This window comes from Orbicella faveolata, unplaced genomic scaffold (genome assembly GCF_042242905.1).
Source record: "Orbicella faveolata isolate gen_17 unplaced genomic scaffold, um_ofav_v1 contig_24, whole genome shotgun sequence".
In the NCBI taxonomy this organism is placed as follows: Eukaryota; Metazoa; Cnidaria; class Anthozoa; order Scleractinia; family Merulinidae; genus Orbicella; species Orbicella faveolata.
The window spans coordinates 10400972-10415545 of record NW_028301552.1 but is presented as its reverse complement, the minus strand read 5'-3'; the positions used below and the strand labels follow the sequence as shown (position 1 = coordinate 10415545).

General features: G+C 39.9%; 2 protein-coding genes across 2 annotated transcripts in view; one reads left to right on the top strand and one right to left on the bottom strand.

Annotated features, from left to right (window-relative positions):
- The window catches only part of LOC110061016 (polycystin-1-like protein 2), a 38691-nt gene extending 26856 nt beyond the window's left edge, over positions 1-11835 (bottom strand). The window contains exons 1-10 of the mRNA XM_089291421.1: positions 11516-11835; positions 10412-10550; positions 9621-9946; positions 9037-9175; positions 7776-8420; positions 3130-3252; positions 2810-2932; positions 1593-1715; positions 530-652; positions 85-207 (exon numbers count right to left, since the gene is read on the bottom strand). Of these exons, the coding sequence (XP_089147547.1) occupies positions 85-207; positions 530-652; positions 1593-1715; positions 2810-2932; positions 3130-3252; positions 7776-8420; positions 9037-9175; positions 9621-9946; positions 10412-10550; positions 11516-11827 (2176 nt within the window). The 5' untranslated portion in view covers positions 11828-11835. The remainder of the gene's footprint in view (positions 1-84; positions 208-529; positions 653-1592; positions 1716-2809; positions 2933-3129; positions 3253-7775; positions 8421-9036; positions 9176-9620; positions 9947-10411; positions 10551-11515) is intronic.
- Positions 1-14574, top strand: part of LOC110061010 (polycystin family receptor for egg jelly-like) — a 353714-nt gene that overhangs the window by 252147 nt on the left and 86993 nt on the right. The gene's annotated exons all lie outside the window — the stretch shown is intronic.

Genomic DNA, 14574 nt, shown 5'->3' with positions numbered 1-14574 from the left:
CTGTACTTGCACCTACACAGACGCTGGTCATTGACTTAAGTATGTGTAGACAAAATTATATTGTTAAGCTAGGATAAATCATACCCGAACAGTTCACACCATCTCCTGAATATCCTTGAAGACAAGTACAGTTGAATGAGCCCATAGTATTGTTACACTGGGCGTTGACGTGACAGTTGTGGGTGTGATTTTGACATTCGTCGACATCTGCGGAGAAATATCAACGCTCAGCGAGTCGACTATTTGGGGTGATATCCTATCGGACATCAGTTTCCCAAAATGATTCAGATGTAGATATATTAAAGTTGTTTAGGTAATGTTTCTTAAAGCTGTATTTCTACATAAATCAATATGTCTCAAAGTAAGGGACCCAAAATTTCTATTCTGTGGACTCTACATTAATATGTGTAATTGCAAAAAAAAAAAAAAAAAAAAAAAAAAAACGGTTGCAGCATTGTATTTTCTTCTGTCCTTTACTCTTCCCAAAAGGCTACACCTTAACTGATATTTACTGAATGATCATTCATACCCGAACAATTTACACCGTCTCCTGAATATCCTTGAAGACAAGTACAGTTGAATGAACCAACGGTGTTGTTACACTGGGCGTTGACGTGACAGTTGTGGGTGTGATTTTGACATTCGTCGACATCTGCAGAGAAATAACACTCAAAGAGTCGATTGTCGGGGTGATATCCTATCGGACATTGCCGGCTAAAATTACTGAGATGTGGATAAACTATAGTTGTTTAGAAAATATTCCTTAAAGAGAATCTTGGCTAAAAAGCTAGTTTTGTTCTAAATCACCGGCTGGCGTTTGTGTTAAATTGTTTCAGCGATGTGAAGTCGATAATTCACTGCCTGTTTTGAATAGTGGGCATTTCCTTTTTCCCTTCAGCTATTTGAAGATTTCAAATTAACTGCGCCCCGCAATGTTTTTGTCTGCAAAGCTTGACGGGAAATTTTGAAGTCAATGCGTGGTTGCACATCTTTGAAATACAGCATTGAGTGTATGAAGATATGTAAAAGTGCTTCTAATCGTTTATAATTCACATTCCAGATGAAGATGTTCAGTTCCAACGAGAAATCTTCCGCAGACTCCGTATTGAGATCTCTGACCGCGCAATAACGTCATAAATTACCATAAAGTAAACATGAGGACGCCCAAGTGATTTAAGCTGAAAACCAAACACTTCGTCTTCGAGCCACTTACAGAGATATGAACCTAAAAATCCCAGGACCAGTTAAAGAGAACCATTGGGTATACTTTGGAACTTGAAATGCTTTTCGGCTAAGATTCCCTTTAAGCTTTATTCTACGCAGACCCAATGAATGTCAAATAGAAGGGCAAAGTACGTAACCCAGGTGACCATTGCTTACGGGCATCTTTGTCAGGCAGAAAAAACATCAGTGTTCTATAAACGTAAAAGATACTAGAATAGTTTGCCTGGTTGTAATTTAGCAGCAATTCATTTTCGTCTTTTTGCCTGTGTTAGGTACCCAATGCAAAACCTCCCAAAAAATGTTCTTGCAGCTACGAAATCACTGGTCATTGCCTTAAGACAGTAGACAATGTAATAGATAAATCATACCCAAACAGTTCACACCATCTCCTAAATATCCTTGAAGACAAGTACAGTTGAATGAACCTATAGTATTGTTACACTGGGCGTTGACGTGACAGTTGTGGATGTGATCTTGACATTCGTCAACATCTGCGAAGAAATAACACTCAGCGGGTTGATTGTTGGGGTGATATCCTTTCGTACACAAGCTTCTCAAAATGATTCAGATGTAGATGTAACAAAGATTTAGCCAAGCCTAAAAGCGGAGCTCCTGATTGCAATAAGTTAACTAGAAAGGAAAGAAGGGATACGTTCTTCTTGGATCAGAAACTCAAAAAGTGATCAATTGTGAGCATGCCATTTATCAGCGTGTAGTGCCACAATTTTTCCGTAAAAACTGGACAAACCATACCCAATAAGCGTACGCAGTTTTTCCAAGATTGTTGAAATTACGCACACAATATATCAGGAACTTTTCAAGAGACAACTGTTCAAGGAATGTCTCGGAATAACGGGAACAAAAACGCGCCAGGGGTTAATTCGCGCCGAAATTTAGCCTTTACAAGTACCCCCTCCTTCTCCCTTCTCCCCAGAGAAATAAACTAGCTTGAGCCTGCTATCCAATGGAAAAGCAGTACCAGGGCAGCAGTCAACCTCAGTTCTAAACCTCTGCCCGTGATATGGTCACGTGATACTGATCAGCAGATACCTTGTTTGTCAGTTAACTACAACATGGATGTCCAACATCAAAGATGTACCTATGATAATTTATGGCGTATTAGATCGATGGGTCACCACGTTTTCTAAGGTCTTGGGCTCCGCTCGCGCGTCTTTAGCGCGCGGAAATATGCTAGTTGCTTAGATAATGTTTCTTATGGCTGTACTACGGAATCTCAATATGTCTTGCGTGCAAAGACAACGTGAATGAATCAGGTGACCATTTTTGGTTTATGCGCATCGTTATTTACACGAGAGCCACTTCCACGCTATGAAAATGTCAAATATACATCCTCAGCTAAGTAACCACAGTATTAGATTGAGCAGGGTTTATATTAGGTTTTCAATTATTTGTTAATAATAACTCCAAACTCCTCTCCATTCAAGCGTTTTTATCCCCTTAAACGGTGGAGGATTGTTAGCACCATGAGAAGATTACATATCCCCTGTTTTTAATTTTCCCTGTGCAAAAATAATTTTATGCAACCCTCTTCTAGCGCTAGAGCATTTTAAGTCAATCACCATACCATAGCATTCCACGCCATCACCAGAATACCCTTGAAGACAAGTACAGAGATATAATCCGATAGTGTTGTTACACCTGGCGTTGATATCGCAATTGTGTGTTTGATCCTGACATTCATCCACATCTTGGAAGAAATAACACTTCTTGGTTATTTTTTTAACGAGACCAATAATGTGGGCTCTAAATTTTTATTTCAAATACAATGTGTATTTCTTTGCTACAGTTTCTTGCCTCCTCTAGCTAAGCCGAAGCCTTCCGAAAGACTACATATGTACGGACTAAAGTGTAAACAATAGCAAAACATTGTATAATTACGCATACCCCAACACTTTACACCGTCTCCTGAGTATCCTTGAAGACAAGTACAGTTAAATGAACCAAACGTGTTGTTACACTGAGCGTCCACGTGGCAGTTGTGTTTCTGCTTTTGACATTCGTCTACGTCTGAGGAGAGGAAATAGAGAGCTGTTGCTATGACGAAAGCGACTCAGAGGACAACTACAGTCGAACCCCTACTGAGCGGCCATCTATTAAACGGCCACCTCTATTAGGCGGCCAGCAATCAAAGTCCCAATGATGGCTTTTCTATTGTTTTTACCTCTATTAAGCGGCCAACCGCTTTTAAGCGGCCACAGTCCATTTCCCCGAGGGTGGCCGTTTAATAGCGTTTCGACTGTAATTGACACTTGCGCTTGATTTGGCATGAAATAAGACTGCAAGTAACAAAATTCGTCATTTAAAATCAGCTGATCTATTTTTTGGCAGTATAAATGAAGTATTTATTGTTGTTGTTGTTGTTATTATTATTATTGTTATTATTATTATTAATTGTTTGCCAGTTGTTAGCGTCACCACTCTTGGTGTGGTTTAGATGACAAATTTTGTTACTTGTAGTGATAACAGTGGGTTGACAGGCCTACACAACTCCTATCCACGTGTAATAGCCGCTTTGAGAGTTTTGCTCGAACTAGTATATCTTTGAGGATCTGCCCCTTTTGTATTGTACGATAGGGGGATCTTTGAATATTTCGCTAAGCAATAATCCTGTTTTTAGGAGGACATTTCACCAGAGTAGAGCCGTTAGAGGTCATAGGTCTGCGTGGTTTCCGCTGTTATCCGCGTGTAATTTGTTGAGTTTGACACCTGTTTTTGGCCACGTGCTACTTTTTTTGGCTCATTTGATTGCAAGATATGTTTTAAGCTCTCTAAATATTAGCTCTGGAGGGACAAAGTTTGAAATATTCCGTGAGCATGTTGGTTACTTGCATTTTGTATTATTACGCCGGGCCCGACTGTTTGATTTACTGTTGCAAGTTATGCTGCTTGTTATCACGGGTGTCATATTTATCTTTGTCCGGCTTCGCCAGAGATAGCTGTAGCTTTCCTTGTTGAAAGCTATGAGTCTGTCTTAAAGAGAAGTTCTTATGCTTCTTGCATCAATTTCATCGAGCTTTTTGTCCTTCCAGTTTGTTCGTTCTGGAACTGCAAATGTAGGTGTTCACGCGCAAGTCTGTGGACTTTTTTGCGTGTTGTTTACGATATTGTGTGGTTTTATTCAGACAAAAGCTCTGAATTTAGGAGTTCTTCCTATGATTGTTCATCCAGCTCCACGTTGTGGTTGTCATTGCTTTTATTTGCGATGCTGTCAGGTTTTCTTGAGACTGTTAATAGTCTCTATTTTGTTAGGAGGCTCGTAGCCTTGTAGATCAGGCAAGACCGCGGTTTCGATCCTTCTGGATCTCATCAGTTGCCGATAACAGGGAGTGGTAGAGACCAATACTCGGTAACACTCCGCACCTGGCATATTGTTTTGGTATTATATACTCGTTCGGCGGATCGAGAATTCTTGATTGTGATTGGTAGTTTTGCCACTAGTGAATGGTGGGCATAAAGTCTTCGATCCTATTGTACACAGCTTGACACTGTGTTTTCTATGATGGCTATAACGCTTATTTTCTCCAGCATGTGTGATTTGAATTGAAGGATAAAACGTAAGATAGTTATGCGTTGTATTTATACGGCATTTCTCCAAGTTTTGGAGGGCTACGTAGAGTATTTTGCACGCATTTCGTATGTTTATCCTTTGTTTTTAGTGTAGCTAATGTACACCTTGGACTCACATGCTGTGATTGGATTAAGTTTGTACTCGCACGTGATAGGACGGGGCCTGCCTGGTAAAAATCAACAGTGATAACAATGGGTTGACAGACCTACACAACTCCTATCCACGTGTAATAGCCGCCAAAATATGACACCCGTGATAACAAGCAGCATAACTTGCAACAGTAAATCAAACAGTCGGGCCCGGCGTAATAATACAAAATGCAAGTAACCAACATGCTCACGGAATATTTCAAACTTTTTCCCTCCAGAGCTAATATTTAGAGAGCTTAAAACATATCTTGCAATCAAATGAGCCCAAAAAAGTAGCACGTGGCCAAAAACAGAGGTGTCAAACTCAACAAATTACACGCGGATAACAGCGGAAACCACGCAGACCTATGACCTCTAACGGCTCTACTCTGGTGAAATGTCCTCCAAAAAACAGGATTATTGCTTAGCGAAATATTCAAAGATCCCCCTATCGTACAATACAAAAGGGGCAGATCCTCAAAGATATACTAGTTCGAGCAAAACTCTCAAAGCGGCTATGACACGTGGATAGGAGTTGTGTAGGCCTGTCAACCCACTGTTATCACTGTTGATTTTTACCAGGCAGGCCCCGTCCTATCACGTGCGAGTACAAACTTAATCCAATCACAGCATGTGAGTCCAAGGTGTACATTAGCTACACTAAAAACAAAGGATAAACATACGAAATGCGTGCAAAATACTCTACGCAAACCTCCAAAACTTGGAGAAATGCCGTATAAATGCAACGCATAACTATCTTACGTTTTATCCTTCAATTCTAATCACACATGCTGGAGAAAATAAGCGTTATAGCCATCATAGAAAACACAGTGTCAAGCTGTGTACAATAGGATCGAAGACTTTATGCCCACCATTCGCTAGTGGCAAAACTACCAATCACAATCAAGAATTCTCGATCCGCCGAACGAGTATATAATACAAAAAACATATGCCAGGTGCGGAGTGTTACCGAGCATTGGTCTCTACCACTCCCTGTTATCGGCAACTGATGAGATCCAGAAGGATCGAAACCGCGGTCTTGCCTGATCTACAAGGCTACGAGCCTCCTAACAAAATAGAGACTATTAACAGTCTCAAGAAAACCTGACAGCATCGCAAATAAAAGCAATGACAACCACAACGTGGAGCTGGATGAACAATCATAGGAAGAACTCCTAAATTCAGAGCTTTTGCCTGAATAAAACCACACAATATCATAAACAACACGCAAAAAAGTCCACAGACTTGCGCGTGAACACCTACATTTGCAGTTCCAGAACGAACAAACTGGAAGGACAAAAAGCTCGATGAAATTGATGCAAGAAGCATAAGAACGTCTCTTTAAGACAGACTCATAGCTTTCAACAAGGAAAGCTACAGCTATCTCTGGCGAAGCCGGACAAAGATAAATATGACACCCGTGATAACAAGCAGCATAACTTGCAACAGTAAATCAAACAGTCGGGCCCGGCGTAATAATACAAAATGCAAGTAACCAACATGCTCACGGAATATTTCAAACTTTGTCCCTCCAGAGCTAATATTTAGAGAGCTTAAAACATATCTTGCAATCAAATGAGCCCAAAAAAGTAGCACGTGGCCAAAAACAGAGGTGTCAAACTCAACAAATTACACGCGGATAACAGCGGAAACCACGCAGACCTATGACCTCTAACGGCTCTACTCTGGTGAAATGTCCTCCGAAAAACAGGATTATTGCTTAGCGAAATATTCAAAGATCCCCCTATCGTACAATACAAAAGGGGCAGATCCTCAAAGATATACTAGTTCGAGCAAAACTCTCAAAGCGGCTATGACACGTGGATAGGAGTTGTGTAGGCCTGTCAACCCACTGTTATCACGCCAAATCAAGCGCGAATGCCAAGTTAGGGACTAAGTAGTCTCCTACGCAACCATATTATGTAAGTCATCACTTAATATTTTCAATATTCCCTAGGGGGTGGAGGGGAAGAAGCATGGGATTGGTGACGAGTCAGGTAATGGTCCTGGTCCTCGTATGATAGTCGATAGTTGCTGATTCTCCCCTAACTACCATCAACTATCATAAACTATATCATTCGCGCGATCAAACAGCAAAACTATCATCGATTATCATGAAAATTTTGAGCAAGCTAAAAGTGATTCATAGTTGATGATAGTCGATGCAGTGCATGGCAGTTGGTGGTCAAAGGGAGGCGCATATTACAAATATCATCGATAATATGCAGATTTGATAAGAGCCTCAGGCAGTCAGTTTCCTTGACGTTGACGTAGATTAAAACAGCGAATCTCGAGGCACTCTAAGCTCAATGTAGAACCCAGCGAAAAATTCAAAATAGAAATTTAAAAAAAAATAGCTTTCGTGATTCACGTCCTCCAGGAAACACAGAATTTGGTAATTTCAAGAGGTTGTTTTGCAGTGAACAGCAATGGAATGTATATCAAGATTTATAACGCTCGTGCACAGCTATTGTTCTGCTCATAAAAGCGTTTGATCGGTGATGTTCCCATTGCCGTCGCCATCGGAGCTTGCTCAACATACCTATTCTGTATTCGCTCGAACTCCAGCGCTAGTATAACACCAAAATTAATTTTCTCGCACAAAATACAGAGCTCTGTGTTCGTAGAATTTTATGTTGTCAGTGATTCTATAGGTCCTTGCTAGTAACATCAAAAGTTGTGTGATTTACATTGTGACCAAGGAGTCGTTTTGTAGAGGGATTGGGTTAGTAATTGACAAAAAAGTAAAAGACGAAACATCCAGCGAATTAGGAATCAGACTCACTCTGGGCCGCCTGGTTAAGAATGCAGCTAAAGAGGTCACAAATGCCTACCTAGACCATTCTTTTTCACTTCAAGTATTTGCCTTGCGGTCAACGCAACGTCGAAAACTTGAATGGCCGCAATTCTGCCCAACAAATACCGTGGATCGTAGTCCTTTACACCTATTCTGACGTTATCTTGAGTAGCAAGAGTTATGCCAGCTCCGATACTCTGCTGCACAACTCTTTCACCATTTAGCCAAATGCTTGCAATACCAGTATCGTGATCATAAGAAGTGCCAACATAATACCATTTGTTTAGCGCCAGGGGCTGATCAGTTGCCAAATATGGTAACTGAGAGTAATTACGGTGCACATAACCAGCATAAAGGTTTCCTTGAAATGATATCCAAAAATGAACGCCCCACACCGGATCACGTGTTCCATAGCTGAAGATTGGTGCATCTTCTACACTTTCAAGATACAACCAACATAAGATTGTGATGGAATGTTGAACATCCAACCCAACATTGTTTGGAAACTCAACATAACTGCTAACGTGTCCATGGAATTGGTAAGAGCCACCGTCGTTATCATTCGGGCCAACTGCGAGCGTTGTCCCAACAGAGGTACCCGGGGGTTGTTCGTTGTCGATTTCGCATGTTGTAAACCAACTGTTGAGAGGATAGAGGGCCTTAGGATCTGGAATACTAACGGCTAGAAGATGAAATAATAATAACATAGAAGAATTACGGACACGTTAATTTAAACTGAGCTTATTAGAATATATGATTTTAAAAATATAATCATTCAATCTGTAATCTTTTTATATTCTTTCTACATCCTTCCAATTCTTTATTTACTGCTTCTAATAATGCGTTGAAAAAACATTTTTCTTTTGTACAATTAGTTGGTCACAAAGATCATTGAACTGGAAATTATTCATTGATAGTAAATTATCATCTGTTATACCATAAATAAAATGATTATATTTTTATTTTTCTTACCTAACGTAATTAAGTTATTGACACTTAATAATAATAACGATGTACTTTGTACCAAATAATGGAAATAAAATTGTGCAAAAAAATACGATAATTGAACTTACTGTTGTTTAAACGAGTTGAATTTGTCATTTTCGTTTAAAGTAATACCTTATTTCTCAACGGACTCACGAGAACTACTTTCGCATCCAAACAAATTTATGGAAGATGTGCTTACAAATGCGCGTGCGATTCGTGATTGCTATTAGAAGGGAGACTATCGTATACAACATGCATGTACAGATTGTTATGTGGAAATCTTCGAAAATATAGAACAAATATTGGAGTACCTGTGCAGCCATAGAGCTCCACCCTCATCGATATAGCGAGATACCAGTCTACCGGTAGAAAACGAATGTAACGCGATGTGATCGGTGGGGTTAGATCATGATAAACAACAGTGTTCTGGTCTGTGTTTCCAGCAAACTCCTACATGAATAACAAGGCAATTGTCAAATATCCTCCTAATATATCCTGATAGTTTCTTATTACATAAGCTACTTGTCCATCGTTAAATAGATAAGCAGCGTCTTGTATCATTAAATCAATTTCTACCTTAAATCTGCTTGGAAAGTAAACCCTTTTTCAGGTCAGCCATAATTTACTTGTTAAAAGCTACTTCAAGGTGAAGATGAATTTTAGGAAATGAAAACTGAATCCATGTGGTAGCCTCGTGGTTAAGTTGATTGGGTACAATTCCAGTCGGTGCCAAAGATGTCCTTCGTCTTCCAGGTGGCTAATTTGGTATCTGGGAACATTATTCCTGAGGTGTTTCTCAGAGCGCCTTTCTTTCTAGTATTCTGACATACATCGTTATAATTACTTCCGCTTTATCGAGCTGCGGAGCTTACCCACATCATATCATACAACATACCTTGTCTGTGCTTTGTCCGTGTTCCTTGTAGGTCTGGAAATTTACTCCAGCGTCACTGTACTGTAACTTGTACTTAGTAACCCGATGAAGATAATTAACGCTATGTCTTCCTTGAGTAGCTGCACCTGTCACTTTAGTGTAAAGACTACCAAGATCTACTTCGAGCCATTGATTGGAATCACTTGTGCCCGCCCTCCAACCTCCCGTACCACCTTCAAAGTTTAGTCTAGCCAGGAAAGCGGCATGATCTGCACTTAATTGCGAAGAGGCACTAATTTGTCCATGAGGGATTTCATTGTTCTCCATTCCAAGAGCTTGTTGACATTCTAAGTGAGAAACGGGATCAATACCAAATAGCGAGAGAAGAACGAAAAAGCGAAGGAATAGTGAATGGCGAAGACTCGATGGAAGCAATTCATTTCGATTAGGTAAATAATAAGTTGTAGCGGTAGGCACTTTATGGTTTATATAGTTATTGTCTTGTCGGGTCGACCACTATTAAAGGAACTAGGCCACGGCTTGAAATCCTTGTCAATCTTATCCATCCCTAACCATCCTTGTTCCTTTATGGTTTATTATTATCTCTTTAGTGTTTTTCTGTCTCAGTAAATTATTATTTTCAGGTTTCCTTCTGACCAGTTTAAAGGTAATTTTGTACGCGGCCAAAATAACTCGAAATACCGTGATTGAGTTCCTTTAATGATCTCAATACTTCGAGGAAAATCAGTACAATTTCAAAATCTACTAAACAGCTTTTCGCAAAATGCCATTTATCTCAAATATACATGTACCTTTACAACCATAGAGCTCCACCCTCATCGAAATCCAACAATGCCAAGCTACTGGTTGGAAACGTATGTAACGTGCCCTTATTGTTTGGTTTAGGTCATGAGAAACCACACTGTCCCGGTCTGTGTTTCCAGTGAACTCCTAAACGAACGTGAAGCAATTTGTTAGACACTGAAATTTTTTTAAAAAAAATAGGTTAAGTCTACATACGAGCCAAGTGGCCCATCATGCCAGAGCTTATCCTGATTTCTGTAGCATGAAGCAACTAGGGGTATTTCTACTCCCCCCTGGATTGGATGCCAGTCCATCGCAGAGTTACCCACAGCATTAAGTTCCCCAGTACCCATTTATACACCTGGGTGGAGGGAGGTAGTGCCAGGTAGGGTCAGGGCATTCACTCGTGTTAGCATTTGCAAAGCGCACCGACTATGAGGCCACTGCGCCTCCCTAAATGTTAAAAAGGAATGGCTTAAATCGATGACATCATCTAGTAAACGTAGTTTATCGACAACTGATCTCTTAGGAATCATTTATTCATTTTAGTTGCAAATGAAAAATAAGTAATCGGCGCGGGATAGCGAACGACGCATTATTAAGTAAATACCATACGATTGCTGAAAAGAGGGAACCCTGCTAATACAAAACGACAGATGTACATTAACATAAATAACAACAACAACAGTAACAAAGCAAAGAACACCGAAGAACGGAACTTGTTAGCTTTATTACCACGGTCCTACTAGCGCTACGCGGTTGATAATCTTGTTTTCTGGACAGACGCCTTTAAGTGCGGAGTTCTCCTTCATTTTGGGGTCATGTTGGCGTCAGTGGTATTTTTGCTCGTTGTAGCAGCAGATGCCCTAAACGAGCTTATCGATCGATTACAAAAAGGAAGGACGGACTATTCGTTTCGATTTTTTTCTGTCGGTTTTCCACTGTTCTATACTTCACAGAAACGTCCAAGCGTTGCGTATTCGCCGGGAATAAGTCCGAGAAAAAGGCGTGATTGATGCAGGAACACTTATGTGGCTTCACTGCATGGGGAGTTCGACCTTTAGTGACAAATTAAAACGTCACAAAAACATGAATTATCTCGTCGATTTCACCTTGTCTGCGGTTTCTCCTGGTTCTCTGTAGTAAGTAAAGCTCATTCCGTCGTCACTGTACTGCAGCTTGTACTTGGTTACCCATTCGTCGTAATCTCCATTTCTTCCTTGCGTTGCAACACCAGTCACTTTAATGTACAGACTAATCAGATCAACCTGGAGCCATTGATTGGAGTCATCGACGTCAGCAGCCCAGCCTCCCGACATGTTTGCAGTCTCTTGAAGGTGAAGCCTTCCCTGGAAGGCAGCCTCGTCATAACTCCATTCAGAAGAGGCAGTAATTTGCTCGTTAGAGATTGTGTGGTCTTCCATGCCAAGAGCTTTTGTACATGCTAAATGTTTTATGGAATGGATACAAATTCAAAGATCATTCTGGAACATTTCTGTTTCAAGACGTGGAGTTTAAAAATTCCCATGTTGGAAGTGTTGGTGCAATTTAGGCATTTGGTTTGGCTCATCGAGAAATATGTTTCTCATGATGTTATGTAAGCAGCTGAGCAATTATAATTAAAAGGTGTCTCGTTTAGCTTTGCCAGTGTAATAGTATAACTTTTCCTTGATTTTCATATTCACCGCAAAGTTCGATTCTTCGTAGGAAAAAAAATGTTTTTTGCCAGCAGAGCGATTGTTGTCAAATACCGTTAAACTCGTATCATAGACTGTCACCTTTTAACCTTCACTCTTTTTTTATGAAGTTTTTCGATTATGCATTTAAGGATATTTTTCCAATATTTAAAAAATAACGGTGTTCCACGAAATAATAATTTTAGCGCTCCGAAACAAACGATAAAATATGGCGGCCGATGTCACGAACGGCGTGCATGGTACGCGAGGTCCCATTCATGTTACAGAACCTTAATAAATGATATTACCTTCTTCGCAATTGTCTCCGTAATATCGTCCAGAACATTGGCAAAAGTAGCTGTCATTTTCTTTTAGTATACAGCTTCCTTGATGTCGGCAAGGGTCGCTGGTACATGGAGTCACTAAACGACGAGAAAAGTACACGTAGCTCCACATTTTATTAACTGGGAATAATTGATAATTTCCCAATTTATAGGGGTTGCGCCTATGAAGGAGAAGGGAATGTCCAAGGTAACGTCTATGCGCATGCTCAAAGTAAGCCGATAGGGGTTTAAATTGCTTGTTCAAATGACTGAGTCAACTACACGAGAAAGAGCACCACTTAAAATTAAGAAACGGTGTCGCAAACTGCACACAGAACTAATTTAACGAACGTGCACTAAAACCAGGAACGCTGAATCAAATTTAACCCTAACCAAACACGACAAACTGTGTGGTTAGGGTGAAAAATAAATCAGCTTTCAACTGCGTAAATAGCCTAGGTCACGCGTGCAATGTTCGTTTGAGCAAGTGAATGAACGAAAAATAAAAATAAATTACACCATTTAGAGAGGAAGCCACATCAGCCTAAGCTAGTTTCCATGAGGGTTCTCTATCCTGGCTGAATTGGAATTTAGAGATGTTGGTTTTTGTGGAGGGAGGAAATCCGGTGAACCAGAAGAAAAACCCTCAGAGAAGGGCGAGAACCAACAACAAACTCAACCCACATATGGACCGGGTCGGAATCGAACCCGGGCCACACTGATGATGGGAGGCGATTGCTCTCACCACTGCGCCATCCCTGGTCCCCCTTACCTTTGACAGTACAGTTTATTTTCCAAGAGATTAAGATTAAGCTTGGTGAAAACCGTTATTTTTTCATGACTTACAGCTGAAATCATACGTCATCTTGTGCGAGCTTATGATTAAATCATAGGGTGTGAAAGATTGTATTGTTTTCACGTAAACTGACGTTCTTTTTTCTCTGGTAATTTATATATTTATGAACGTTCTCATCCCTCCCATACTAAATTTTCTCTTGGAAGAAATTTAAAATCTACTCGATGTATTTTTTCACGTGAAACAGGGTGAGGGTAGGGGGATCAATAGCTTCCGAAAATGTTCATGGTTTATTATGAAAAAAAGACCTTGTTTTTCAAACGACTGGGATCCTCGGCGATTTGAGTCAATTTCGACAAATAAAGATTAAAATTTACTTAGATTATATGTAATTTAAACTGGTTTTTAAGTTCTGCTTGCGATGATTTGAAAGCGTGCTATAACAATGAAAATCAAACCTGCGTAAGCTTGGTCTCCATCCGTTAAAACAATCAAGCCACAGATGAAAAGCCGGAGAGTCTAAAACGTCAATTCAGTCAATATTTGCATGTAATCTAACCACGAAAAACGCAAAGGATAGCCTCACCTTGCAAGCAAATGATAGCAGTTTTACACCCATCTCTCATCGATCAAAGCTTAAAAAGACAAAGTTCATGTCAGGGAATATTTCGTATACGTCCTTTTACAGGGAACAAATTGTATTTAGCCGTGATGCTTTTCAACGAGGGTTGAGTAGCCCTGCTGTGATTGTTATTGAAGAAACGTGCACTATATAAAAGCCTTGTTTGTATAACAATGATATCGGCTTAATATAGAGCAAGCTGCCCACAGCGTGATTGTAAAGGCCATGAGAATCCGTATTTCGATGATCACAATAACAAAGCAGAATTTCTTTAAAAATATTGTCAAAGAATTTAGGAAAATTGTTTTTATTCTTTTCTATATTATGTGGAAGTGAATGAGATAGGAAACAATAACAAGCATTTCACAATAAATGTTTATTACTGTTTGCTACTGTGATCATGCCAAGTACCAAATTTAGTACCGATAACGTTTCTGTTCACAAATGATTCCCTACTGTGACCTGTCAAAGGTACCGCGCAGTGCTGTTTTATTTTTCGATGTGTATACGAATGAAATATTTGGAAATCCTTTCTAACTTTTAACTTTGATGCTCTTGACAGCGAAGAGAAGAAGACATTCGGAAGTTAGCTCCCTTGAACAAAGCTTAACCAGGTTGCCCCGGTTCCAAGTTACGAAGCTCTATAGATTTCTGTACTTATTTAATTAAGTGGCTTCACCTGATCAGTAATTACGACCTTCATTTGTGGGAAATCCTTTGTCAGCAGTTCACATATATTATTTATTTCACAAGT